The following is a 25,681-nucleotide window of genomic DNA, read 5'->3' as shown; positions in this document are numbered from 1 at the left end:
CGTAAATAATGATTGGAAATAGTCTTTCGCCATTCGAGCCAGTTCCAATTCACTATCAATCACCTCACCATCATCTGACACAAACGAGTTAATTTTATTACGACACTTTCTCTGGGAGGCAAATATGTGAAAAAAAGCTGTATTTTGATCCCCATTCTGAAGCCAATTCGCTCTTGCTCGCTGTTCCCTATATAATTGAATTTTAATATGTATGATTTCGCCCAATATCTCATCAGTGGGATCTCGTTCAACTAAGTCTTCTACTCTCTTCTTTAAATCTATCCTCGTAATTCTTTTTTCGTTGCAAATGTTCTTAAATCATTGATCAAGGCCATGACACACAAAATTCAATTTATCAGGAACTAATCCCTCTGCAGTACTCCAAAGTCGAATCACTTCTGCTTCGCATGTCCAATAGCCAAGATGTCTCAAATATAAAATGTCATCTTCGCATAAGTGTATTACCACTATTGGTATTGAGGAGCAAATGACAATGATCTGAAAATCTATGCACTAAATATGTCAATGAAAACCTCAAAAACGAATACAACCAATAATTATTTGCCAAACCCCTATCAAGCCTCTCATTTATTATGTTGCTTCCCTGTTTCCTCACTCCCACGTATACTAGGGTCCCGTGTATCCCACATCCTACAAGTCACACTCCTCAATGGCGTCCCTAAAGTCTCTCATTTGTCTCTTGCTTCGAATCAAACTCCCTTCTTTTTCGTAAGCAAACATAATTTCATTGAAATCGCCTATGACTAACCATGGAATCTCCGGGCAATCATTCAAACTTCTCAACAAATTCCAAGACTTTATCCTCCGATTTTCCTCCGGCGCTCCATAAAAGCCAATACATCACCATGAAATTCCATCCTCATTTGTTATTACTATGATATCAATGTGATTTTGAGAAATAGAGAGCAATATAACATCACATGTATTCTTCTATGCCAAACACAAACCACCTCGTGTACCTCGAGTTTCCACTTCAATACCGTGTGCAAACCCACACGATCTCCGAACCTTTTCCATTCTTGAATTTTACAATTTAGTCTCCATAAAAAAGACTGTTAGTAAAATAGACTGCTGCAAAACGATGCATTAGAACTGACAGGAAAGATATATATTGAAATATATAAATAAAGAACCGATTAACTGTGTCGTGATATTAACCACTGTCTTAGAAACAAATTCGCCCCGATGTGTGTAATCGCTGCAGTAGGCGGACCATCCCCGAGGTTAAGACGGTCGCTCCGAATTCCGTACACTCGAAACCGGAGAGAACTGCTGGTGGTATTGCACTTCTGATCGGAAAGAACAGAGAGAACACTTTAGAAAACACTTGGGGAGTGAATTCTAATTGTAGAGAGTGTGAGTTGAGAAGCTGAATTTAGCTATCTATTTATAGGCTAGAAGTAAGGGTAAATCCGTCCAACAAGAAAATCAAATTAAATTTGATTTTAATTCTGAATTTAAACCCATTTTGTAACTCTTCTTGATGAATCTGACTAAAAAAAGAGTTCATGTTCATTGCATAAAAATTAAACAGTTATAACTCCTGAAATTAAATCATATAACTCCTGATATTAACAGCTTGTCTCTCCCATGAACAAAGCTGGAAATCAGTCCAGATACATCTTAAATTCTGATTTAATTTAGAAAAATAACTGTTTAATTTATTTAATTTCAGACAACTAATAATCAGTTGTTATCATCTGAAATATTCAAACTTTAACAGTCTCAGTAGTCTATAAATATCAGATGAATCTTTCACATTTTTCATTTAATCTTTCAGAGAAAAATTTCTTACGAATTTTCTCTAAAAGAAGAAAGTATCCGTGTGAGCGTGTCAAAGACACGTATTACCACGCCTTGTTCTCTATAACTCAACAAGGGAATGGAGAATGTAAACCTTAAATACCATTCCCACTAGTATTTTCAACTCTATGTGGGATTGAGCATTACCAACATTCCCTCACTAATGCGAAAGAATTCTTCTGAAACTCGAAAATAATCTTTCCAGAAGAGCAATAGCGAGATTAGTTGCTTAAGCACTAGTGAACGTATCTGGAACTAGTACATAGTGATGATGATCAATCAATCTCTTAGATAAGTGAAACTAGTCTGGAACTTTCGAAGATAGGGGTAAACTCATAACACACAACTAACCCCTTCATCTACCCGAGTCCTCAATGTGTAAGATATATATATATACAAAAGTATATCTTTGGCCATCTTACCTCAGGATTCTAGTAAGTGTGCTAGAAAAATGGCCCAACATTTTTCATAGAAGGCGGCTAACCCTTCTCACTTACATAGGTTATTTCATCAAGTTTATCTCAACATAAACCACCCTTAAAAGTGATATGAAATAATTAAGAGCTTTTATAATAGCAAGGGTATGGTGATTTTCTTCAAGTTCATTATTAATGAACCACCCAAACTCTGGGCTAAGAAGTCATTAAAAATAAATATTCATCCTCAATTATCGGTAAATTCAATAAGTCCTTCTCACTAGAACCATCCAAATACTTGGATTTGAATTTATTAAGAGTTTAACAAACTCAACCTTTCTGTCGGTAAGTTCATTATTTCATTCTCACTTAGGACTACCCACTCACTCTGGGTTATGAACTTATTAAGAATAGATATTCAGCCAAAATCGATAAATTCATAAGGTTTTTCTCACTAAGACCACCCAAAGCTGGGCTATGAATTTATTAAGAGCAATTAAGCTCATCATGGGCATGCACATTATTCATCATAGGGATAGGCAGTAGGAATGTGCACTATGAGTCTTTTCAAGGTTTAGTTTGACCACATGGAACTTATATAACTAAGTTGGGTATCTACCATGAATTCCTCAACCAATAGGCTTTAGACCCATCCCCCTCGACGAATCTAGGACCCACTTCCGACTTAATCCTTTGGTAAGTGGATCTGCTAGGTTCCTTTCCGACTTCATATACTTTAAAGAGAGTACTCCATTCTTTATTAAGTGTCTAACTGATTCATGTCTATGTGAATGTGTCTTTTCTTACCATTGTAAGCTTAGTTCTTAGCCACACATATCGTAGCTTGTGAATCACACAACAATAAAACTGGAAAAGTCGACCTTCCCCACAACGGAATATCTGCTAACAAGATTCTGAGCCACTCGGCTTCTTGTCTAGCTAGGTCAAGAGCTATAAACTCTGACTCCATGGTAGAACGAGCAATACAAGTCAGCTTTGATGATTTCCACAAAATTGTTGCTCCACCTAAAAAACATACCCGCTCGTAGAGCTTACATTATCATTATCAGAAACCCAGTTGGCATCACAATATCCTTCCAGTACCGCAGGAAAGCTAACAAACTCAAGTTTCCATTCCAAAGTACCCTTAAGATACTCCAGTAAGTGTTTAAGAGCAATCTAATGTTCACCACTCGGATTATGAGTATATCTACTCACAACATAAGCAATATCAGGCCGAGTATAGTTCATTAAGAACATTAAGCATCCGATTAATTTAGCATATTATGTTTGGGAAACGCTACTTCCTTTATTCTTAAAGAGATACATGCTAGTGTCACAAGGGTTTGAACAGGGACGACATCAAAACTGTCAAATTTCTTTAACACTCTCTCAAGATAGTGTGTTTGACATAAAGAAAATCCCTTTCCAATAATTTTGACTCCTAAGATTACATCAACTTCTCTCAGATCCGTCATCTTAAATTTAGTGGACAAGAAATTGTTTGTTTTGTTAATGGACTCAATGTTAGAATTGAAAATCAACATGTCATCAACATACAAAACTTATGATGATGCAATCAGTACCAAACATCCTTGAATACGCACAAGCATCTGAACCATTCATAACAAAACCAAAACTAAATATAGTTTTATGAAATTTCTTGTACCATTATTCCCATATAGATCTCCTCATCTAGATCTCCATTCAAAAATGCAGTCTTAACATCCATTTGATGTACTTACAACTTATAAATTGAGGCTAGTGCAAATAATGCACAGATCTTTGAGATGTTCATAACAGGGAAGTAAGAATCAAAGTAGTCTAAAACAAACTTGTGAGTGAACCCTTTGACAACTAGCTTTGCCTTGTACCACTGGATCAAACCATCTGGTCTCATTTTCTTTCGGAAGATTCATTTGCTACAGTTTGGTTTAAATCCTCTAGGCAAGTCAACTAATTCCCAAGTATGATTAGACATTATCGATTCTAGTTTATCATTAAAAGCGCTTTTCTAGCAACTAGCATCGATAGATCTTATAGCTTTTTTAGGATCCTCATATAACATTTAAGCTATATGATCAGAAAGAGACTCTAAATCATTTATCTTAGAAATAAAGGAAGTGATAAAATTTGGTCCAAATAGCCTTTTACTTCTAGGCTCGAAATTAATTTCTTGAAAAGACCTAACATGAATACTAGAAGAAGTGGATAAAATATTTTTTATTTGAGTTTATGCATTTAATATACATTTTAAGACACCCCCACATTTCTAACATTTTAGGATATCTATAAGTGTCTTGTAAAACGTGTAAACAAATACTCAATCATAATAAAGTAAAGTTTGTTATGAGTTTTAGCCATAAAACTATATTTTAACAAACTCAAGTTTTGTTTACGCATAATTATATTTTCAAAGTTTTGAGAAGTTACAAATCATTAAGATTAAAATGCGTAAACCATTATGAAATAGATAATCTCTTTTCTTTCCTCTACTTAGGAAAATCACTTAAAGAGATTTAATAACTACAACACACTCTTAGTAGCAATAGTGTCTATCATATTTTCATTCATGATATTCAACATATTAGCCTTAAAGAGATCATCACATATTTTATTTACTATGACTAAGTTTGGTATTTCACTCAACCAAATTAATCTTTACTCTTTACGTTCTACACTAAGTTTAAAGAGTTCTCATCTTGTCATAGTATTTTATAAATTGAAATAGTGAGCATAGTAATGAACAATGCACCAGGTAGGTTTCTATGAAAGAGAGGTGGTGCACTAGGCACGCTTAAATACCAAGTCTTCATAGAACCAATCCTAGACATGCACTTTCATACTCATCACACTACTTTCCAATAAATTATTTGTGAATTTCCTCTTAAATAAGATCTCTTTAAAGAATTATGCTTGATACTTTTACTCACAATAGTATCTTATTAAGCATATATATTTTTGGGCTCACACTACCACTTTAGCCTTAGTAGTACTACCTTAGTCTTTGCTAGTGGTTTTATCTCATTGTATAGTATCTACTGAGTTTTAAAGACTATCTTAAAGGATCATGCAATCTAATTCATTATTTAAAAGACATGAATTAACAGGCAACAAGTCTAAATAATCTGACCTCGTAGGTAGAATCTCAATTCCAAATAGACTTGTTCACCATACATACAACATCATTCTTTGCATCATCACTTTTAATCAGCATGATCCCAAAATCCTTCGTGACAATCACTTCATCTGAACCAACATCTCTTTTGTATCTTCTGAAGTCAAATGAAGAATATACATGGTTAGTCGCGAAATTAATTTACTAACAATAATTAAAATAATTTATTATTAGTGACAAGATCTTTATCTTTAGGATTTTGGTATCTTATCTTCAAGAGATTGTGGAAATCAAATCGAATTTAACTATTATTTGATTTTGGAGAATCTTCTCATTTCAGCTCCACCAGCTCCATACTTCTCCAAAAATTACACATGTCCTATGTCTTAACATATTTCTCAAAGGAAATGATTAGTATGGCAACAAATATTTGCAATTATTTTCACCTTAGTTTTCAGGAACTGTATAATATTACCCCCCACATGGGAATAAATGATTTCATATTTCCACATGAACCAAATAACATACATACATTATCTCTCATACTGAAATGTCAATGTTCATAACATTATAATAATGCCACTTCTTGATTATAGCATATAAGTTTCAAAATAATCCATATCAACTGTTTTCATTCCATTCATATGCATTAATCTCATGCATTATTATGCATTAAAATATAAAATGGCTTCTTTCACCAAAATAATAATTATGGTTTCGGTTTCTTCACATCAACCATTACAAAGCATTTTCATTGAGACCATAACAACCGAAGAAACCATGAAATGTATTTAATGCCATAAGTTACAACTATTTTAATTTTAAAATCAAACCTTATGCATTTGATTTTAATCAAACGTTTCATTATTCATGGTTCTTCACTAATCTCATAAATCATAACAGCTAAATAAATAATTATAAAATAAATAATTTCATAATTATTATAACCACCATTTTAACGTTGATTGAAACAATAAACGTATACTAATTTTTATTCTTTACCACCAAATTGTAATTCCAAACATTCTGGCTTTAACTAACCATTTAAAATGGTTTAAAACTTTCTTTAAAAACCATTTAATAAGAAAGATTTATTTCATTGCACCAATTAATGGCCCCATGAAACATATTAAATCATATTTGCAATTCAAATACCAAAAACCGTAAGTAATTATTTCCATTGTTTTAATGTTTTAAAAACAATTCCATGTGGTTAAACATTTATCAAATTGCTTTAAAGAACATTATAACATTAAATTAAAACTAGGAAACGTATACTTAATTTTAAAGGATATAATATTATTACCTTTAATAATAGCATCTTTGTAACTTACGAATTTTTCCAGCCTGCCAATGAGGCTTCTCGTTTGCTTTCAACCATTTTGAAATTCACGAATATTTCTGAACACCATCAGCATTCTCAATTAAGTTCAACAAATTCTTCATTAGTTGTTCGAATGAGTTTGCAACAATATTTGAATTCGTTTCTAAATTGTTAGTAAAATAGACTGCTGCAAAACGAGGCATTAGCATTGACATGAAAGATATATATTGAAATATATAAATAAAGAACCGATTAACCGTGTCGTGGTATTAACCACTGTCTTAGAAACGAATTCGTCCCGATGTGTGTAATCGCTGCAGTAGGCGGACCGTCCCCCGAGGTTGACACGGTCGCTCCGAATTCCGTACACCGAAACCGGAGTGGACTACTGGTGGTATTGCACTTCTGATCGGAAAGCACGGAGAGAACAACTTTAGAAAACACTTGGACAGTGAATTTTAATTATAGAGAGTGTAAGTTGAGAAGTTGAATTTAGCTCTCTATTTATAGCCTAGAAGTAAGAGTAAATTTGTCAAACAAGAAAATCAAATTAAATTTGATTTTAATTCTGAATTTAAACCCTTTTTATAACTCCTCTTGATTAATCTGACTAAAAAAAGAGTCTATGTTCATTGCATAAAAATTAAATAGTTATAACTCCTGAAATTAAATCATATAACTCTTGTAACTCATGATATTAACAGCTTGTCTCTCTCATGAACAAAGCTGAAAATCAGTCCAGATACATCTTAAATTCTGATTTAATTTAGAAAAATAACTATTTAATTTCAGACAACTAATAATCATCTGTTATCATCTGAAATATTCGAACTTTAACAGTCTCAGTGGCCTATAAATATCATATGAATCTTTCACATTTTTCATTTAATCTTTCAGAGAAAAATTTCTTACGAATTTTCTCTAAAAAGATAGTATCCGTGTGAACGTGTCAAAGACACGTATTATCATGTCTTGTTCTCTATCACTCAATAAGGGAATGGAGAATGTAAACCTTAAATATCATTACCACTAGTATTTCCAACTCTATGTGGGATTGAGTATTACCAACAAAGACTAAAGAGGGATTAATGTCTTGCATCAATTGATGAAGACGACGAACAGTCTGAGGCATCCCTAATCCCCGGACGTTTCAGCTTAGCAGCTTCATTGCTCCCAGCTGGCCTGGTCACTCAGGCCTATCGATCGCTCAATTGTTCCAGTGTCCTTCTCATTCAACGACTCCAAAGTGACTGGATCACTTCGTTGCCTTTTTGCTTGTTCCTGCCTCCTTATAGGATCTTCTTCCTCCGCTGTAATCATAACCACATCATAATCCCCCCTCACCTCAGATTTCCTACCCAGCCATGAAAGTTTTTTGTACCCAAGCCTTCGTAGAAACAATCTCATTTGCATGCTGTTTTAAATCATCACCTGTGTTATCATCTCGTAACCACGGACTACCTTGACCACTTTTCCTTCTGAATGACGCTCGAATGGATAAATCCCATTGGGACGTCAGTTTCACAACTTCCTTCTTTAGTCGTAAGGGGCCGTAAGTTTCACCATGGCCAAGTTTCCCACATAGAAAATAGAATAATCTCAACTTTTCATATTGGAATTTTGCATAAGTAAAAGTCCCATCTAGCATTGCATTTTTTTTCTTCCGCTTTAATGGTTTCCGAACATCCAATATTTACTTTAATGCGGATACTTCCCATATACCCTAAAGTTAATGCTTTCACATCATAGTCAACAAAAGTCCCGATAAAATTTCCCAACTGTGTTTACCACCTGTTCTGAAATATACCCCACTGGTAAGTCATTAATATATGAGAAAATAACTTCAGTGACCAAAAATCCCAGATAATATACGATTTTGATCAATTTTTTTTGGATTTGTGAAAATGACCAATAAAATCGCAATGCGATCTCTAATTCGCATTGTGATCTCCACTATCGCAAATTCGCGTTGCATTTCGCGTTGCGATAGTTGAAAATCGCGTTACGATTTTTCATTTCGCTTTGCGATAGTCTACAATGTCGTTGCGATTTTCCAAATTCGTTGCGATAGTCTACAGTTGTTGTTGCGAAAGTCTACAGTTGTCGTTGCGATTTTCCAAATTCGTTGCGATAGTTAAAAAAAAAAGATTTTGTTTCTTAAGAATTTTCTCTAAAAAGATAGTATCCGCGCGGACGTGTCGAAGACACGTATTACCACGACCACGACCACGGACGGCGGCGGTGGCGCGCGAGAGTCTCCCTTGTTCTCTATCACTCAACAAGGAAGTGGGAAAGCCAAGCCTTAAATACCATTCCCAATAGTGTTTCCAATACTATGTGGGATTTGAGCATTACCAACACTTGTTCCCAATACTATGTGAGATTGAGCCTTAAATAGTGATATTATTTTTGAATGTTTTGCTTAAAATTACAATAATCACGATTGATTGTAGATTGACTTTTAATTATGACATATTTAATCGTATAATACTAATGCAATTGGTTGCTGATTCAGTTGTTTTAAGGTGCATGATTGTTAATTGTTTCCTGAATAATCACATTGTATTGGAAACAAGTGTTGGTAATGCTCAATCCCACATAGTATTGGAAACACTATTGAGAATGGTATTTAAGGCTTGGCTTTCTCACTTCCTTGTTAAGTGATAGAGAATAAGGGGGACTCTCGCGCGCCGCCGCCGCCGTCCGTCTCGGGTCGGGTCGTGGTCGTGGTCGTGGTCGTGGTCGTACGTGTCTTCGACACGTCCGCGCGGATACTAACCTTTTAGAGAAAATTCTTAAGAAACAAAATCTTTTTTTTAACTACCACAACGAATTTGGAAAATCGCAAATCGCAACGACAACTGTAGACTATCGCAACACGAACTGGAAAATCGCAACGCGATTTTCAACTATCGCAACGCGATTTTCAATTATCGCAACGCGAAATGCAACGCGAATTTGCAATAGTGGAGATCGCAATACGAATTAGAGATCGCATTGCGATTTTGTTGGACATTTTCGCAAATCTAAAAAAAGTTGATCAAAATTAATAATTATTATTTAGATTTATTTTTTGAATGAAATATTTTTGAAGTAATTATTAAAAATATATTTTAAAAAATTAATGAGATGCTCATAAATTTATCGAGTCAAGTTAGACTTTATTCGACTCAACTCGTTAAAATTTTAAATTAAATTCAAATTAAATTAACTCGAATTAAATATTTATCAAATTTTAATTAAATAAAATTTAAACTGCTTACGAGTTATTCAACTCGTTAAGCACTCCGAGACATGTGCAGCTACCTTCGTGTCCTTCTCCTGAAAAAATACCACATATATTTGTCATCTCAATTTCCATTTCTATCCCTCTTTGTCAGGGTACTAATTTCTCTCTCGTTCTCTGGGAACGAAAGACTAATTCTTTTGCTTCTTGGACTCTTTTATTTTTATTTGTTTAACTATAGAATTAGAAGAAATTGTTTGCTGGATTGGGCTAGATTAAGCTATGGTAAATCAGAATCATAATTTTAGATTTAATTCAGAATAAAAATATATAAAAATCAAAACCATGTCTTCAGCAACCAAGATCGTCGGTGAACAACTTGCCATCGCTCTCCCGGATCTCTCCCTTCAAGATCAGAACCAGGTACCTTCTTATTTCTAATTTTGATTTTTTTCTTAGTTTTTAGAGCCAGATCTGTTTACTTTTTGTGCTGAAACTAAACATATGGATATTTCGTTGATTAATGGTTATGCACTGTGTAGTAATTTCGTTGATTAGGGCTTATGTATCAGTTCTTTTCTAATATTTTATTTTTGTCAATTATTAATAATAAAAAAATATTTAGTTTGGGGTATTTGATGTTTTTTGCTAGGAGGAGATGAAGAATAAAGGGGATGTTAGCGAAGAAAGTTGCCAAAGTCATGGTGGAATATGTGCGATATGTTTAGATAAAATAGTTCTACAGGAAACTGCACTCGTAAAAGGCTGCGAGCATGCTTACTGGTTTGTCTAACCTTTCCTAACCAATATGTTCAATTATGCTTTCGGTTTTTTGGTCTGTTCTGTTTCCACTTTCGCTACTTACTTTTAAAATTTTAAGCCTTTTTTATTTTGTTGGAAACTTAAGTGATTTGTTTTTGTTTTTCTCATTCTAATTGCCTATTTTAAGTTTTTGTTTAGTAATGGTTACTTTTAGGGTACAGAGTTACCCAATTATTTTGAATTCAACTTTTGGGATATCATTTTAATCATATATTAGTCTTGAATTTTGGTTTGATGATTTTTTAGTGTCATCCCTTTAATTAATTACATAACGCGTATTATTTGGATAAATTTGCCCCTGAATCGTTCCTATGGTTTCTGTGACTGTTTGGCACTGATTCAAGGGAGTTTAGGGTCACAGAATGAGTTGAGGTCTATGGTGTTGTTATTCTGTGAGAAAGAGAAAGACTTGAGTGAAGATTTAGTGGTGGAATGGTCTGGAATGCTCGTGTTAATCTCACCAAATGGGGAAGGGTGTGGGTCTCATTTTATGTGCTTATGGAGACTGTCATGCTAATTTATTGGCATATGGTTCTTGGGGCGAATATGTTTAAGCTATCACGTCTCTTTGTGAGACATTTGTGTATGTGATGTGTGACAAATATTTCAAAAATGTTGGGAGAAGAAATATGTTGCATGTTTATGACACTTCATCCTTTCTCTTGGCACGCATGTCATTATCTTTGGTGATATAAGTTCTATTTTCAGATAAGACTTGAAGAACAAGTTACTGGGACATTTATTATATGTTGAGAAGCATGGGCAATTAAATCCATTAGATTAATCTGTCCAACTGTACTGCCATTCAACGCTGTGGATTCCATCTCCTAATGAACTAAGATTGTTTTAAATCTCGAGTAATCATTATTTTGCCCTCGGATCTGTCACTCCCACCCGATGATATCACACTCCAATCCATAGATGGGTTCCAATTTATAGGAGCTTGTCCTCTGTTCAGGGGATAAAGCACTTTGTACATTGTGTTGATTCTGGTTTAGATGATCATTTAGTTTTGATGAATTATTAATTTTATAGACATCGAACTTATTGGAAATTATCAATATTTGATTCACTTACTATTCAGTTATTGATTCGATTACAGTTGACATTTGGTACATGCTTTATACTTCCAGTGGATTGGGTATGGTATTTCAGGTTTTTTGTGTAATTTGCTTTTTGTTCTTGCAGTGTAACATGCATCCTTCGATGGGCAACATATAGTAAAATGCCTACATGCCCTCAGTGTAAACATCCATTCGAGTTCCTCAATGTTCATCATTCGCTTGACGGCAGGTAATTTCAAATCCTCCATTCTTGATTGTTGAATCGTCTTGTTATGTTGGCATTTCCCAGAGAGGGAATTCTAGTAGTGAGTTATTATCCATTTTTGGTTGTTGCCTTTTGCTTTATAAGGATCAATGACTACATGTTCGAGGAAAGCGTGTGCCTGCTTCTTAGAGCCACATGGTTTAAACCTTCGACTGTGGAGGAACGCGAAGAGGTATATGATGAACTGGAAGATTACTATTACCATTGCCCTTATGAAGATGATGACAACGAGGAAGATGAAGTTTATTACAACAGTGCACCGATTGTCCGCTTTGGGAATCGGAGATGGGGTGATAACGGATATGTAAGGTCAGGGCGCCAAGAAGCCAGACCTGTCCAACGATCATCCAGTTCCCAGAATACTGCTGCCTCCTCAAGTTCAAGTGAGCCCAAGAAGAAAGAAGTTTCGAAAAGTACAATGGGGCGAAGGGCAAAGCGAGCACTGAAGCGTGAAGCAGCCGATAAGGCAGCTGCAGCCAAACATCAAGAGCATTTGATGAAGCCGCGGAGGAAGTGATACCTTTGATTCAACGTCTTTTTTATAGAACATTGAACCAATGTGCTTAAAAGGGTGATATTCGTAAACCTGTATAATATGCTGGCTTTGTACGGTATTTTCTTTTTCTGGAAGGGCATGAACAAGGATTAATATAAAACATTATACCAAAGTAATTCTTAACAGAGGAGACTCACCAAATTTGCTATAATGGCAAATTTCATCCCCGGAGGAAAAGTTCGACTGATTTGATCGCACAGCAGTGTCGACCAACACATTTTTTTTCAATGAATTTTTAGTTATCGATATTCATTCAAAAATAATTGAATATTGCAAGAATCTATCATGAAAATAGCAATCTTTAACACAATTTTTTTAGGGTAGACAATAGTTGAAGTTTTAGTATTAACAAATTGATCTTGAAGTTTCAATTTGAAATTTGAAGTTTTAGAAGTTTTCAATTTGAAATTGAAGTTTTAGAAGTAACAAATTGATCATGAAGTTTTAAAAATAATTGATTATTAACGTTATTAATTTATAATAAATCAATCCTTTATCAATTAATCAATCATTTATCGTTAATGGTCATTTAATAATAACATAATACTGATGTGATAGTATTAAGCTCATGATTTAATAATAACATAATACCGATGTGATAGTATAAAACCCATGAAGTCTTCATCTTCATTTGACAGCAAAGTATCTGATAAACTTATTTCAGTAAGTCTTCGGCCCCTCTTATCGATAGTCACAAATCCATGGAGCCTCTACTCTTGGGAACATCAATCTTTTTTTATTTGGGATTTGATGAAGCCATCAAGGATGGAGGGTTTATCTGCCATTCAAACAAATGAGGTTCCATAAGACAAGTTTGGATCAGCATATGACAATACATACCGTAAGCTTGGATCACAAGAAAATTTATGTGAAGAAACAAAACAAATAGTTAGGAAGTGGTCTCTTAAATTGTGCTCAAGTTAATAAGAAAATCAAAATGAAGCAGGAGAATCGACCAACACCAAGAATCTAAAACATATCCTAAGCAATGATATTTAAATATGTATATGTGCATTAAGTCTACAAGATTAAGGCAATAAAATGAATAACTATGGAGACAAATTTATGATGATTAATGATATTGGTAGTTAAAACATTAAATATGAATATTTATCAAGTTAGAGCAGGTAGAAAACTATAAAGGCTATACAAATTCAAGCACAGATAGTTCTCCATTTATTTTGCAATGACTATGGATTTTTCATGCAGGAAGATTCTACGTTTCCATTGCCAAACTAAGCTCGATAAACACATCCAAAAGGCCCTTCACCAAGTAGATGTCTAACGCTGAAACTGCTTGTAGCCATCTGGAGGTCTGTTATTGAATATGAACTAACATTTGTAGGAGGCGGTACAGATTTATGGACAACAATAGGCTTTTTTTTTTATTAAACTCTTCTTCATTGAATGATTTGTCGTCGATTGGAGGGGGTCGAAGACTTATTGAAATGGGTGTATCAAGTGCCTGACTGTCAAATGAAGATGAAGACTTCATGGATTTTATTTCTGCAATACCATTTCAAGCATGAGAATCTTTTGAATGACTCTGGAAATTTTAGGTGTTGTAGTTCCCTGGTTTTTAAGTAGAGATGAGAAGAAGAATGAAGAAGAACCACCCACCTCATTTTTTCTCTTAAAAGTCGATCAAAAGTTTTGGAAAGTCAAATATATCAAATCATCGATCTAATGCTGCAGCATCAGTAACAATCGTTAACGGCTAATAATCGATTTGTTATAAATCGATAACACTAATGATTAATTTATTATTTTTTAAAGTTCAATAAAAAATACAAAAACTTAATTAAATATTAATGTACACATCACATTTTTTCCCTTAAGAGTTGATCAAAAGTTTTGAAAAGTCAAATATGTCAAATCATCTATTTATTATAATCAATAATACTAATGGCCAAATTGTTTCTTTTTAAAGTTTAGTAAGAAAGACAAAAACTAAATTAAATATTAATGACCATTTACATAGTTTACCCTCCTTTTTTATATATCCTATAACCATCAAATCTACCCTTCTATTACCATAAAACAAACATCTTTAAGAAATTATGTTAAGTTGGAGTATTATAATTTAAATATAAATTAATTAAATTATTGGTTAGATATTTATTTTTTTAAAAATTTTAAATCTAGCATGTTAATAAAATTTTTAAATAATAATTCTAAAATATAAACTCGAGTATTCAATAATATTAACTCAATTTCAAATCATCCAACAACTTCAACAGCTTATTCAAATTTCACTCATCAGCTTTATACCAAGTTCTATTTCAGATCACAACTTATACTAATTTACAACTTAGTCCTCAATCTTAACAAATTATACTAATTAATTTTAGCTCAAGCTTTAGTTAACATAATCAAAATTTCCAGCATTTAATTAAAAACATATTACTTCAACAATTACAAAATCTTCACTTAAGTCCCTATCTTGTCCATGTTTACGATCTAGTCCCCAAACTTTACCAACTTTTTAAATTAATCCAATTTCACAATTCAACATTCTAACATCTAAATTTCAGCATAGTATTTTAACTATTAAACAATTACACTATAATCCTCCTATTTCACAAAGTATGTATATTAGTCCTTTTTAGTTTCATACATTTCCAATTTAATCCCAATCAACAGTCTAATGTCAAATTCATCATTCCAACATTCGGTTTCAACATAACACATCAACTATTAAACAATTGTACATTAATCTTTGTATTTCTCAATTTATGCGATTAGGTCCCTGTACTTTTACAATGTTCCAACTTAATCAAAATCATCAATTCATCATTTAGCTAAAATCTCCAAACCACCTACCATGATATATGACACCCCAAAAATAATAAACACTTATTTAAATGCATAATCTTACTGTTAAGCATTCACAAATAAGAACAACCACCCGACAAATGGGAATTCATAACATATAGTAGTAAACTTCGTAATCCATTTCAACGCTATTGCAACCTAAAAAAAATTCTACTTCAACAACAATACATTAGCCCTCAAGTCATGCGCAACCATAGTTAAATTGCATGCTTATAATAATAATAAAAAAAAAACTACGTGTAAACCATCATCAAAGTGTGAATGCACTTCAACATAATTAAAAACTAAAAGTTCACATTGATCCTGTACTATGGAGAGAAAAACCCAATTGCTCATAACTGAATCCGACCCAGTTCCAAACTGATATATATATAGAGAGGTAAGATCTAGTTATATAATGTAAAACTATTTTAGTTTTACACATATTTAAGATCATTGGATGAGTGAAAATAGATGGTCCAAATTAACAGTAGAATATATGAAGATATTCACTTGAAAAAAAATAAGGAGTAACTAAAGAGTTTTACATTGTGTAAGTGGATCCTAACCCATATATATATATATATAAGGGGTAGGATCTATTCTTTTAGTTTTACACATATTTAGGACCGTTGGATGAGTGAAAATAGATATGTGAGATTAAAAGTAGGAAATGTGAAGATTATCACTCGGGAAAAAAAACAAGGAGTTAATCTCAACCTTTGATTTTACTCATCCAAAGGTCCTAAATCTATATAAAACTAAAGAGTTTTACATTATGTAGGTGGATATATATATATATCATCCATAAAACAAATAGCAATATGTTTTAACAAATGGTTTATAAATCAGGTTCATTTTCTGAAAAAGTTTAAAACTTCAACAAATTTCAGCATCGGCTCTAAACAACAATCTGATCGAACCAATAATATAAATTTGGGCACTCAAAAATCAAATGATCATCCAAAATCTGACTCCGTCACCACAAAAATTCACGTCAAACAGCATAAAAAAAATCAATATCCACAAACCGATTGCCATAAAGAAGACAGTACAGAAACAGAAACATCAAAACATACATTCAGGTCCAAAGGAAGCTACCCTTGCAAAACTATCATATTATTATCCTATAGTTTCTGTATATAATTCGCTGCCCTTGGTTTTATTATTATTATTATCCTACTAGGTACCCTTGCAGCGGTGGTGCGGGTACCTAGTAGTCGGGTATATGTAAAATATGAATGCCTATATTTCCGGATCACAGGTACCCGGTTCATATATTTTTAATCCGCTAAACTTTTTCAACACAATTTTTCAACGCCCCAACATGATTTTTTAGAATATTATCCCTACTTTATTCATTTTCAAAGATAATTAAAAGTTCTAATCCACTTAATCTCATAATTTTCGAACCTAAAATGCCTTCTGCATCATAACAACCAACACTTTTATCTTCATAAAATTTATGCACTAACTTACCATGCATCTCTAAGAGTTAAAGGTTTATCCTCGTCAACGAATCCATCAATGGGAGCATCTGAATGAATATCACCCTCCACCCTATTCTTGACCTCGGTTTTGGACCATTGAACCTCTTTCTCCAGAAGGCTTCTTGAGGTTGGAATCTTACCATGAAGACTCCAACTTCATTGACTTGGATTCTAGATCTATCGACAGTCGACAATTATCACCCCTGCACCGCCTTTTTTTCTTTGGTAAACACACTGTGACCCAATAAACTCTGTTTAATTGTTTTGAACCTGTTCAGCTGCCCCAAAGGAAATTTCTCCTCATTTTTCCAGTTTGCTCATGGCCGTTTTCGGAACTTGGTAAATAGACACGAAGTACATTGGAAGTGCCGTTTTCGGAACTTGCTCATTTTTCCAGTTTCCTTATCATTATCTCTTCACCGCGTGCTCTGCTAATCAAGGAAATATTCACAATGCCTTCCTTCTCAGTTTTGATCCAGTTCCTTCGATCACCTCAAAAGATCAGATGAATACCTCGTCACGCCGCTTCTTCGCGTTCGCTTCGGGTTTCCTTTCCTCATCATTGCAACAAACTCATCGTAGTCTATCCTTCCACCTTGTAAAATGATTTTCCCCCCAAACAATTGACAATGAAGTTGCTTCGAAAACGAAACGTGTATATGTTTATGTACATACATACACATACACATACACATACATACATACATATATATATAATTTGCTTACGTTGTCATTATCTACATCAGTAAGGATCTCCTTTAGGTCTCTGCCATCATGCATGCCATATTCACGTAGAGCTTGCTCTAGTTCTTCAGTCGTGATAAATCTGAAAAAGGTAAGCATATATGTACATAAAGTACTTTAGGAAATGAGAATTGCAGAAGATGATGAAATTAGCTGCAGTATTATCACTATGGTTACCCGCTGTTGTCTTTGTCAAAGTGTTGGAAGGCATGGTAGACTCGATCCATTCGGTTCATATGCAGTGTCCGTGATGAACTCATCGTAGTATATGGTTCTATTTCCATCTGCATTGGCCTATTATTCGAAGATTATAACAAATGTCCATCTTATTGACAGAGAAAAATGATGGGAATTGATCTTTGGAAATGGCTTACAGCTTCCATTAGTTGTTTAACTTCGTATTCAGAAAGTTTTGTTCCTTGCTTAGCTAGACCTTGCCTCAAATCTTCGAGTGTAATTGTCCCACTATTGTCAGTGTCCATGCCTTTAAACATCTCCTTCAATCCCATGATTTCTTCCTCCGATAAACAGCCCGTAATGACCTAACAATGTTGTCGAAAACCGAGTCCGAGACTAATTCCGTCGAGTCATATAACATTTAGACCTTTCATCCAATTGTTTATCAATGTTTAATACCCTTAAAGCAACTTTCTTGAACTGGTTCACTGCTTTGAACTGTTTGAGCCTGTTTAGCACTGCGTTGTCGAGAGGTGTATCGGTGCTTCACCGTCCACCTTGATCCATGGATGTTCTGTTGATGCCCATAAAATATAATCAGTCATGCAAATAACATGGTCGCCATAGCTGAACTTTAAGGAACAGAACATTGAGCTTAGACACACACACACACATATATATATACTTACTTGGAACCTGAACCGCTGTTAACCTCTGCTTGGGATCCAAAGTTGACATCTTCTTAACAAGATCTTTTGCCGGCGCTGAAATTTTAGGCCAGGAGCACTCATGAATTCGAAGTGGCCACGTAAAATTGCCGTGAATATCCCGTTTTCGGATTCTATCAGGGAAAATATGATCTTCGTTTGGGTTCCGGCGTGGTTACTTGAGAAACAAGTTATTAATGAAGTGCATATTCTTAATAATGATTAATAAATCTTTGTAAATAAGATTTCTTGGTGATCAAGGTAGAAGAGATACGAAAGTGTCGGAGAGTTGATCTAATGTCGGTTCTGTTTCCGACCACAAATTCACGTCACGATGTTGAAAAGTTGAGAAATGACAATGGAAGAAGTTACCTGCCCAGAAAATAGGAACACCAGAGAGAAGAATGTACAACATAACTCCAATGCTCCATATATCAGCTTCTGGTCCATATTTCCTCTTTAGGACTTCAGGTGCAATATAATATGCACTGCCAACAATATCTTTAAATTCTTCACCTGCTCCAGAGGCAGAATTAACCATTAAATGTATATCGAATAATCAAATGAAATACGAAGAAGTCGAGTAAATTAAATTATCTCAACCTGGCCTGTAAAAGACTGATAGCCCGAAATCTGTGGCCTTCAAGGGGGAACAACAAGAAATTCTCAGGCTTGAGATCCCTATGGATGACCCCCATGGAATGGCATATATGCACGATTTGAACGATTGTTCTCATCAAAGAAGCAGCTGCACGCTCGGTGTAATGTCCCTTAGCGATGATCCGATCGAACAATTCGCCGCCGGAGCATAACTCCATCACGAGATGAACCGAATGTCTATCCTCATAGGCACCCTTGAGTCCCAAGATGTTGGCCTGGCCTGTCAAATGGTGCTTGATCTGCACCTCCCTTTCGGGCATCCTCGATGTCCTTGTTAGAGAGTTTCCTCTTGGCGATGGTCTTGCAGGCGAACGGTTCGCCGGTCTGCTTGTGAGTGCACAAATGTGTTACCCCAAACTGTCCCCTACCCAATTCTTTCCCAATGTTGTAGGTGGCCTTGATGTCTTCCATAGGCCGGCCTAACACGGGCCCGACGAAACAGTTGGGAGCATTTTTCGTGCCTCCTCTGTATTCTGGTAATACCGTTTCTTCTTTCTACGGCTGAAAATCTAAGGAAAAACAATATTGCTCTTGTATCAAGTGTTCCATTCTGTTCTTTGCTAATAACACTACAAGATTATAAAGAAAAATTTTGGATTTTAAAAAATAAAAAATATCCTATGAAGTTAATTAGATTTTAATAATTAAATAATTATTTTATTGTTAGTTTATATTTATGTGATCTAATACTATATACTTATTAAACAAAAGATGTATAGAATACGTAATTGTAGATGTTTATTTGATGGATGATTCTTCTGAGTCGAGCGGTGATGAGCACACTATTAATTTAATTTGTAAAACTTAAAATTCTAAAAGGTTTAACGTATAATTATAAATTAGATAAAAATTGAAGGAAAATTATTTAAAATAAAGGATAAACTATAACAGTGATCACTTAACTATTGCCCCTCTCCATTTTGACCACCATTTTTAAAATTTTGTCAATCAGGTCACTCAACTATTTAAATGCATTCAATTAAGCACTTGCCGTTAATATTTAACAAAGAAGTTGACGTGACAGTTAAAATATTTGATATAATTACATATTTGGTCACTGTTACTTATGTATTCTATCAATTTGGTCCTAGTTTTAATAAATTAAAATAAATTCAACCCTCAAAGCTAGTAATAGCAACAAAAATTGTAGAAGTCGTCCTTTGATGGGTAAAAGGAATCGAAATTGGAATTGTTGATGACTTTGATATAATAAAATGAAGAAAATAATTTAAATATTTTGAAAAAGGAAAAAGAAATAAATAAAGTAAAATCCTAACCAAAAAATATATTTTGGTGACTAATCTCGTGTATAATTTGATATTATTTTATTAAAAAGAACAATTGAAATGAATAGTTTAGTTTACGTTTACGGTTATGCTTGTAAATCTTCATTGTAATTTTGGATATTTTCTATTTTTAATAAAACTATCGATTTTCTATTAAAAAATAATAATTTATGTGATATAATATTATTGAAGTTTATTAAACAATAAAATATTATTAAAGTTTATTTAAGTTTATATTTATGTGATTCAATCCTATTTTTTTTAGATGGGATAAATCATACATGTCATGCGTTTGTTACCCATGAGACTTGGGTTTGAGCCTTGCTAGTTACTAAGCACATCTTTTCTTTACTAATTTTACTTCCAATCATAAGTTAATATATGTGTCACTATTTTATTGAAAAAATAAATTTATTAAATTAGAATTAGAATTAAATTGATAAAATATATAATATTAATAATTAAATATATAATTACATCAAATTTTTAATAACTACGTCAACTCTTTCATTAAATATTAAAGAATGATGGCTTGATTGACACACTTAATTTCAAAACTATTGATTCAAATAAAAATAGACAATAATTAAATGGTCTTATGAATAGTTCAGCCTTGAAAATATACATATCATTGTTTTAATATTTGGATAATTTGTTAGGAACGGGGAGATCCATAAAATTCCTTCCTTTTAGAACATGTAAATCCGCCCATCGCACCCATAGAGAATCCTTTTTCACCACAAGGAATGTTGCAGTATACTAGCATTATTCCAAGTGTCTAGCTCTCTAAGACCCAGACCCACTTATTCTTTAGCTTACACACCCATTCCCAACTAACCTTAGCTCCATGAGCCTGCTTGTCACAACCTATCTTAAAGAAGCGAGAACAAAGCTGAGTCATCCTCCTGTGCATCGCCTTAGGAAGCACAAAGTGCCTGCACCAGTAGGCTTGAACGTTACACAAAATGCTCTGAACTAGCTGTATTCGATCAGCGTACGAGAGCACTCTAGCTGCCCAGCTATTCACCCGAACAACCTTCTCCAATAACGGACTATAGTCCTTCTCAGTGAGCCTCCGAGTAACAAAGGGCACCCCTAAATATCGAACAGGGAGACTGCCAAACTTGAACCCAGAAATGTCTCGAACCTGCTGCAGTTCCTCCTCCCTCGCACCCATAGAAAAAAAATTCAGTTTTTAGAGAATTCAACTGAAGCCCAGTGCACTTATAAAATTCCTGCAATACACACAAAATTCCAGCCACAGAATCTACATTTCCTTTTGCGAATATCAACAAGTCATCAGCAAAACTCAAATGTGTAATACCGACCCTCTTAACTTAGGATAGTATTGAAAAACACCCTTACTAGCAGTCACATCCAGAAATTTGGATAGAATATTCATAACCTACACAAAGAGGTAAGGGGACAATGGATCCCCTGCCTCACCCCCGAGCTCCCTTAAAGAAACCCTTCAAACCCCCATTCACATTTACTGAGAATCTAGGAGTACAGATGCATCTCCAAATCCAACTTATAAAATTTATTGGAAAACCATACGCCTCCAGCACCCTCAGGATTGTTTCCCAATGAATGGAATTAAAAGCTTTTTGAAAATCGACCTTGATTGTATACTATGCAGACAATGATTTCCTGTCATAACCTCGAATTAATTTCTGAGCAAGGAGAATATCATCCGTGATACTTCGATTATGCACAAAAGTTGATTGATTCCTCGAAATTATCTCAGTTCATGGAAGCCACCATGATCTTCGATCCAACATAAATGGTAATATAAAAAATATTTTAAAAAATAAAATACTTAATAAATTTATATCTCAAATAAATAATTTAATAAAAAATACGTAATAAATATATTAATATGAATAAGACCTATTACGTAAATGGTAATTTTATCCAAAACAGTAGTAAAAATAAGATTTTCAGAATCAAATATTTCACTCTCGGCCCACTCTTCCTCTCTCTTTTAGTTTCAAGGTTCGCTCCTTCCCTCCTTTTTTTTTAATTAATCTCTGTACTTCTTGAATTTTATATATTGATTTCTACTTGCTTTTGGTTTTTCTTGGGTGAATTATTTCAATCGCATTTTTTATGATTTAGGCCTTTTTTTCTGAGTTTTTGGCTGTGAGGAAATGCTCGTCTTTGTGTGTTATGTAATTCTGTACTTGTGAGCTTTTGAGATAAAAGTCATTTTTTGGATGAGCAACGGGATTTTCAGAGTATGCTTAGATGGGTTATAAATTTTTTGAGGTGATTTGACTGCAGGTTTCAAACTTAAATTTTGTTTAGATGAGCTGTGGGTTTTGAAGTTTGTTGTGTTCCTGGATCTTTCCATCTATCTCACAAAGCGTTTTAGCACTAAATCTCCTTCGTTTATTCTTTTTAACTAAGCCAACTACTTCTTGCAGCTTTGAAAAATGGCTTCTTCATCGTTGTTGAGATTGCAAGAAAACCATATATCCTCCTTTGTATTTCAAGAGGTAATTCTGTTTTGCAGATATTGTGTTTATGGCGTTACTATTGAATGATTGAATGATTGATTAATTTAACAAATTATTAACAGGATACTTGTCGAATTCTACGCTCTCGGAGAATTTATTTTGAAGAACCACATCCGTATATTATAAACTATTTGAAGATGAGTGGTTTCTATAATGCATCTCAAGTTCGCCGCTTTGTACTTCTTCCTGATTTGATAAGTGCGTTGATCGAAAGATGGAGACCCGAAACACATACGTTTCATTTTCCTTTCGGCGAATGCACAATTACTTTGGAAGATGTTGCGCTACAACTTGGACTTCCGATCGACGGAATGGCAGTTACAGGCTGCAGCTTATTGGATTGGAAAGATGAGTGTCAAAACTTATTGGGTGTGGTTCCTCCGGAAGAGCATTTGAATGGCTCAAGAGTGAAACTAACTTGGTTGCAGTCAACCTTTCAACATCTCCCCGAGAATGCGAGTGAAAAAGACATTAAATATGCTGCTCGAGCATATATTTTACGCTTGATTGGTGGGGTGCTGATGCCTGATAAATCCGGCAATCTAGTGCATTTAATGTATCTTCCATTACTTCGAGACTTCAAGTTAGCTGGGACTTATAGTTGGGGTTCTGCGTGTTTAGGCTTCTTGTATAGGGAACTTTGTCGTGCTACAATCCCAAAAACCCATGACATTGGTGGATGCTTAGTGCTACTGCAGTCATGGGCTTGGTATCGATTGCCATTTCTTGCACCACGAACGGCAACTGCTCCTGTATACCCCCTTGCTAGCAGGTAATAATGTTTAATACTCAATTTATACTGGACGTGAATGTATTTTTTATAGTATAGTTTTATTAATATGTTATATGATTTTAACAGATGGAACAGCCGCAAGGTTCATCCTGGTATTCCATCTGGCCTTCCAAGCATTAGAGAACAACTAGATCGATTAGAATATGATAAGGTAAATGTTTTCATAATTAGATTCAAGTATTTATGTATTTAACGTATATGCACTCTAATATATATATATATATGCAGTTTATTTGGATGCCATATTCTTCAAAGGAAATTTTAGTATGCCTACCTATAGAGGCTTACAACCATTGTCATCTATGGAACACGAACACAGCATTGATATGCTTTGCAGTTGTGGCGTGGCACCAAACTGATAGGGTATGCGACAATTCGGGATGCAACAATCGATCTCTGAAATGCCTATGAACCTTGATATGCTTCACAAGATTGATATGCGCGGGCATCATGATGAACAGTGGCTTGCAAAGCATAAAGAATGGATTGAGTTGTGGGATATGCGTTCTCAGAAAATACCTCATGGCTATCCCATCGTTGGTAATGATTTCAAACCATCTGATGAATACAGAAGATGGTATATGGATGAAGGTAAGCCTTTTGTTTGTCCGATATCGGAATCTGAAGATGCTAGAAGTAGATAATGTTCTTAATTAACCTTGAATGTTACCCTTCTTACACAAGAAATGGAACTTATTAATCTCATGCCAAGAAATTCACTACATCTAGATTTCCATTTAATCATCATGCACTTGAATGTGATTGTGGATTATCCTCCTGAATGATTTACTTGCATAATAGGTTTACACATAAAACCCTACGAATGCACAAACTCGAATAGATAACTATTATATACAGGCACTCGAAACAATTGTCTTCTGCGTTGCATGTCATGCTTTCATGTTAGAGATTAGGTATCTGTTCCAGACTTGCTTCTCGGGATCGAAACTGAAATGGTAATTGTCGATGTTGCTTGAACTAATGGTATGATGCATGAACAGATCATAGTTTGGAAATACTTGCACATGCATTTACCTCTTCATCAATGTGGTGCATATGGGATGTTGTAGAGTCATATAGAGAATGGACTTGTCTTGATCGAAGGTGCACATATGGGATGTTGGCTCATATGTCCATGACATGATTTATTCATGTCCAATTTGATGAGATAGTTTTTGCATCTGCTTAGCAATTCAAAAATTATGAAGGGTAGAACCATAAAATATAATTGAGGACCTTATACTTTGAGAACATTGTCTTATTTACTTAGAGGTTCACTTTGTTGGGAACCTTGATGTCATAGGTTGGAACCGTTTGTCCGATGAAGGTTAAGAATCCCATGCATCCTCCTCCATCAAACCTTAAATCCTAATCCTAAAATTTAAAATTTAAATCTTATTAAAAAAGGAAAAATGAATATATTGTGAATATCTTTATTAAATACTTATTACCATTTTTTTATATAAACAAATGTTGAAGTCTTATTCATTTTTTTTGAATAGTTTGAAGTGATTATAAAGTCTTATATGTTTAAAATCTTGCTTAATCATTGACAACACACCCTACATACATAGTTATTAATACTCGAATCCTCCAAGAAAAATAATATTTTCTTTTACCACTGAGATCACTCAATGAGATCTCAAGTTTTACCCTATTTGAATGAGAGAAAAAAACATGTTTGCATAACCTCGCCATTAGGCTAATCCAAACTGAATAAACCACTAAACATTAGTAGTCAAATGCCAAATAAAATAAGGCACCCCCTTTGTTCGGTCAAATAGGAACGCCTAAAGAACGAGGGATTCACTATCAACCTCTAAACCAAAAAAGTAGGTGAATATTATTAAATTCACTAATAAAAAAGTTTGAATTA

The 25,681-nt window shown here is 34.2% G+C and overlaps 2 protein-coding genes and 1 pseudogene across 3 annotated transcripts; 2 read left to right on the top strand and 1 right to left on the bottom strand.

Annotated features, from left to right (window-relative positions):
• Positions 1-10,073: 10,073 nt before the first annotated feature.
• Positions 10,074-12,713, top strand: LOC120124340. 2 transcript variants are annotated; one of them, XM_039143046.1, is made up of 4 exons: positions 10,074-10,331; positions 10,564-10,691; positions 11,919-12,023; positions 12,144-12,713. In XM_039143046.1, exons 1-4 carry the CDS (start codon positions 10,254-10,256, stop codon positions 12,574-12,576), a joined length of 744 nt encoding a protein of 247 aa, XP_038998977.1. In that variant the 5' UTR covers positions 10,074-10,253; the 3' UTR covers positions 12,577-12,713. The 2 variants fall into 2 exon arrangements, with proteins under 2 accessions (XP_038998977.1, XP_038998976.1); XM_039143045.1 differs by having other exon boundaries at positions 10,075-10,331; positions 10,561-10,691; positions 12,144-12,712.
• Positions 12,714-17,420: 4,707 nt separating this feature from the next.
• On the bottom strand, positions 17,421-21,670 carry LOC120124422 (annotated as a pseudogene).
• A 1,258-nt stretch (positions 21,671-22,928) lies between these two features.
• On the top strand, positions 22,929-24,312 carry LOC120124420 (serine/threonine-protein phosphatase 7 long form homolog). Its single transcript, XM_039143103.1, has 4 exons — positions 22,929-22,991; positions 23,075-23,784; positions 23,872-23,956; positions 24,034-24,312. Exons 1-4 carry the CDS (start codon positions 22,929-22,931, stop codon positions 24,214-24,216), a joined length of 1,041 nt encoding a protein of 346 aa, XP_038999034.1. The 3' UTR covers positions 24,217-24,312.
• Positions 24,313-25,681: the final 1,369 nt, after the last annotated feature.

The sequence above is a fragment of the Hibiscus syriacus genome, unplaced genomic scaffold (assembly GCF_006381635.1).
Source record: "Hibiscus syriacus cultivar Baekdansim isolate YM2019G1 unplaced genomic scaffold, ASM638163v2 tig00110418_pilon, whole genome shotgun sequence".
NCBI classification, from domain to species: Eukaryota; Viridiplantae; Streptophyta; class Magnoliopsida; order Malvales; family Malvaceae; genus Hibiscus; species Hibiscus syriacus.
This window is presented reverse-complemented; position numbering and strand designations above follow the sequence as displayed.

Coding starts and splice junctions, on each gene's coding strand:
- LOC120124340 (XM_039143045.1), top strand. CDS start 10,254: ATGTCTTCAGCAACCAAGATCGTCGGTGAACAACTTGCCATCGCTCTC. Junction 10,692..11,918: donor GGCTGCGAGCATGCTTACTG/GTTTGTCTAACC, acceptor TTGTTCTTGCAG/TGTAACATGCATCCTTCGAT. Junction 12,024..12,143: donor CATCATTCGCTTGACGGCAG/GTAATTTCAAAT, acceptor TTGCTTTATAAG/GATCAATGACTACATGTTCG.
- LOC120124420 (XM_039143103.1), top strand. CDS start 22,929: ATGGCTTCTTCATCGTTGTTGAGATTGCAAGAAAACCATATATCCTCC. Junction 23,785..23,871: donor GTATACCCCCTTGCTAGCAG/GTAATAATGTTT, acceptor TGATTTTAACAG/ATGGAACAGCCGCAAGGTTC. Junction 23,957..24,033: donor ATCGATTAGAATATGATAAG/GTAAATGTTTTC, acceptor ATATATATGCAG/TTTATTTGGATGCCATATTC.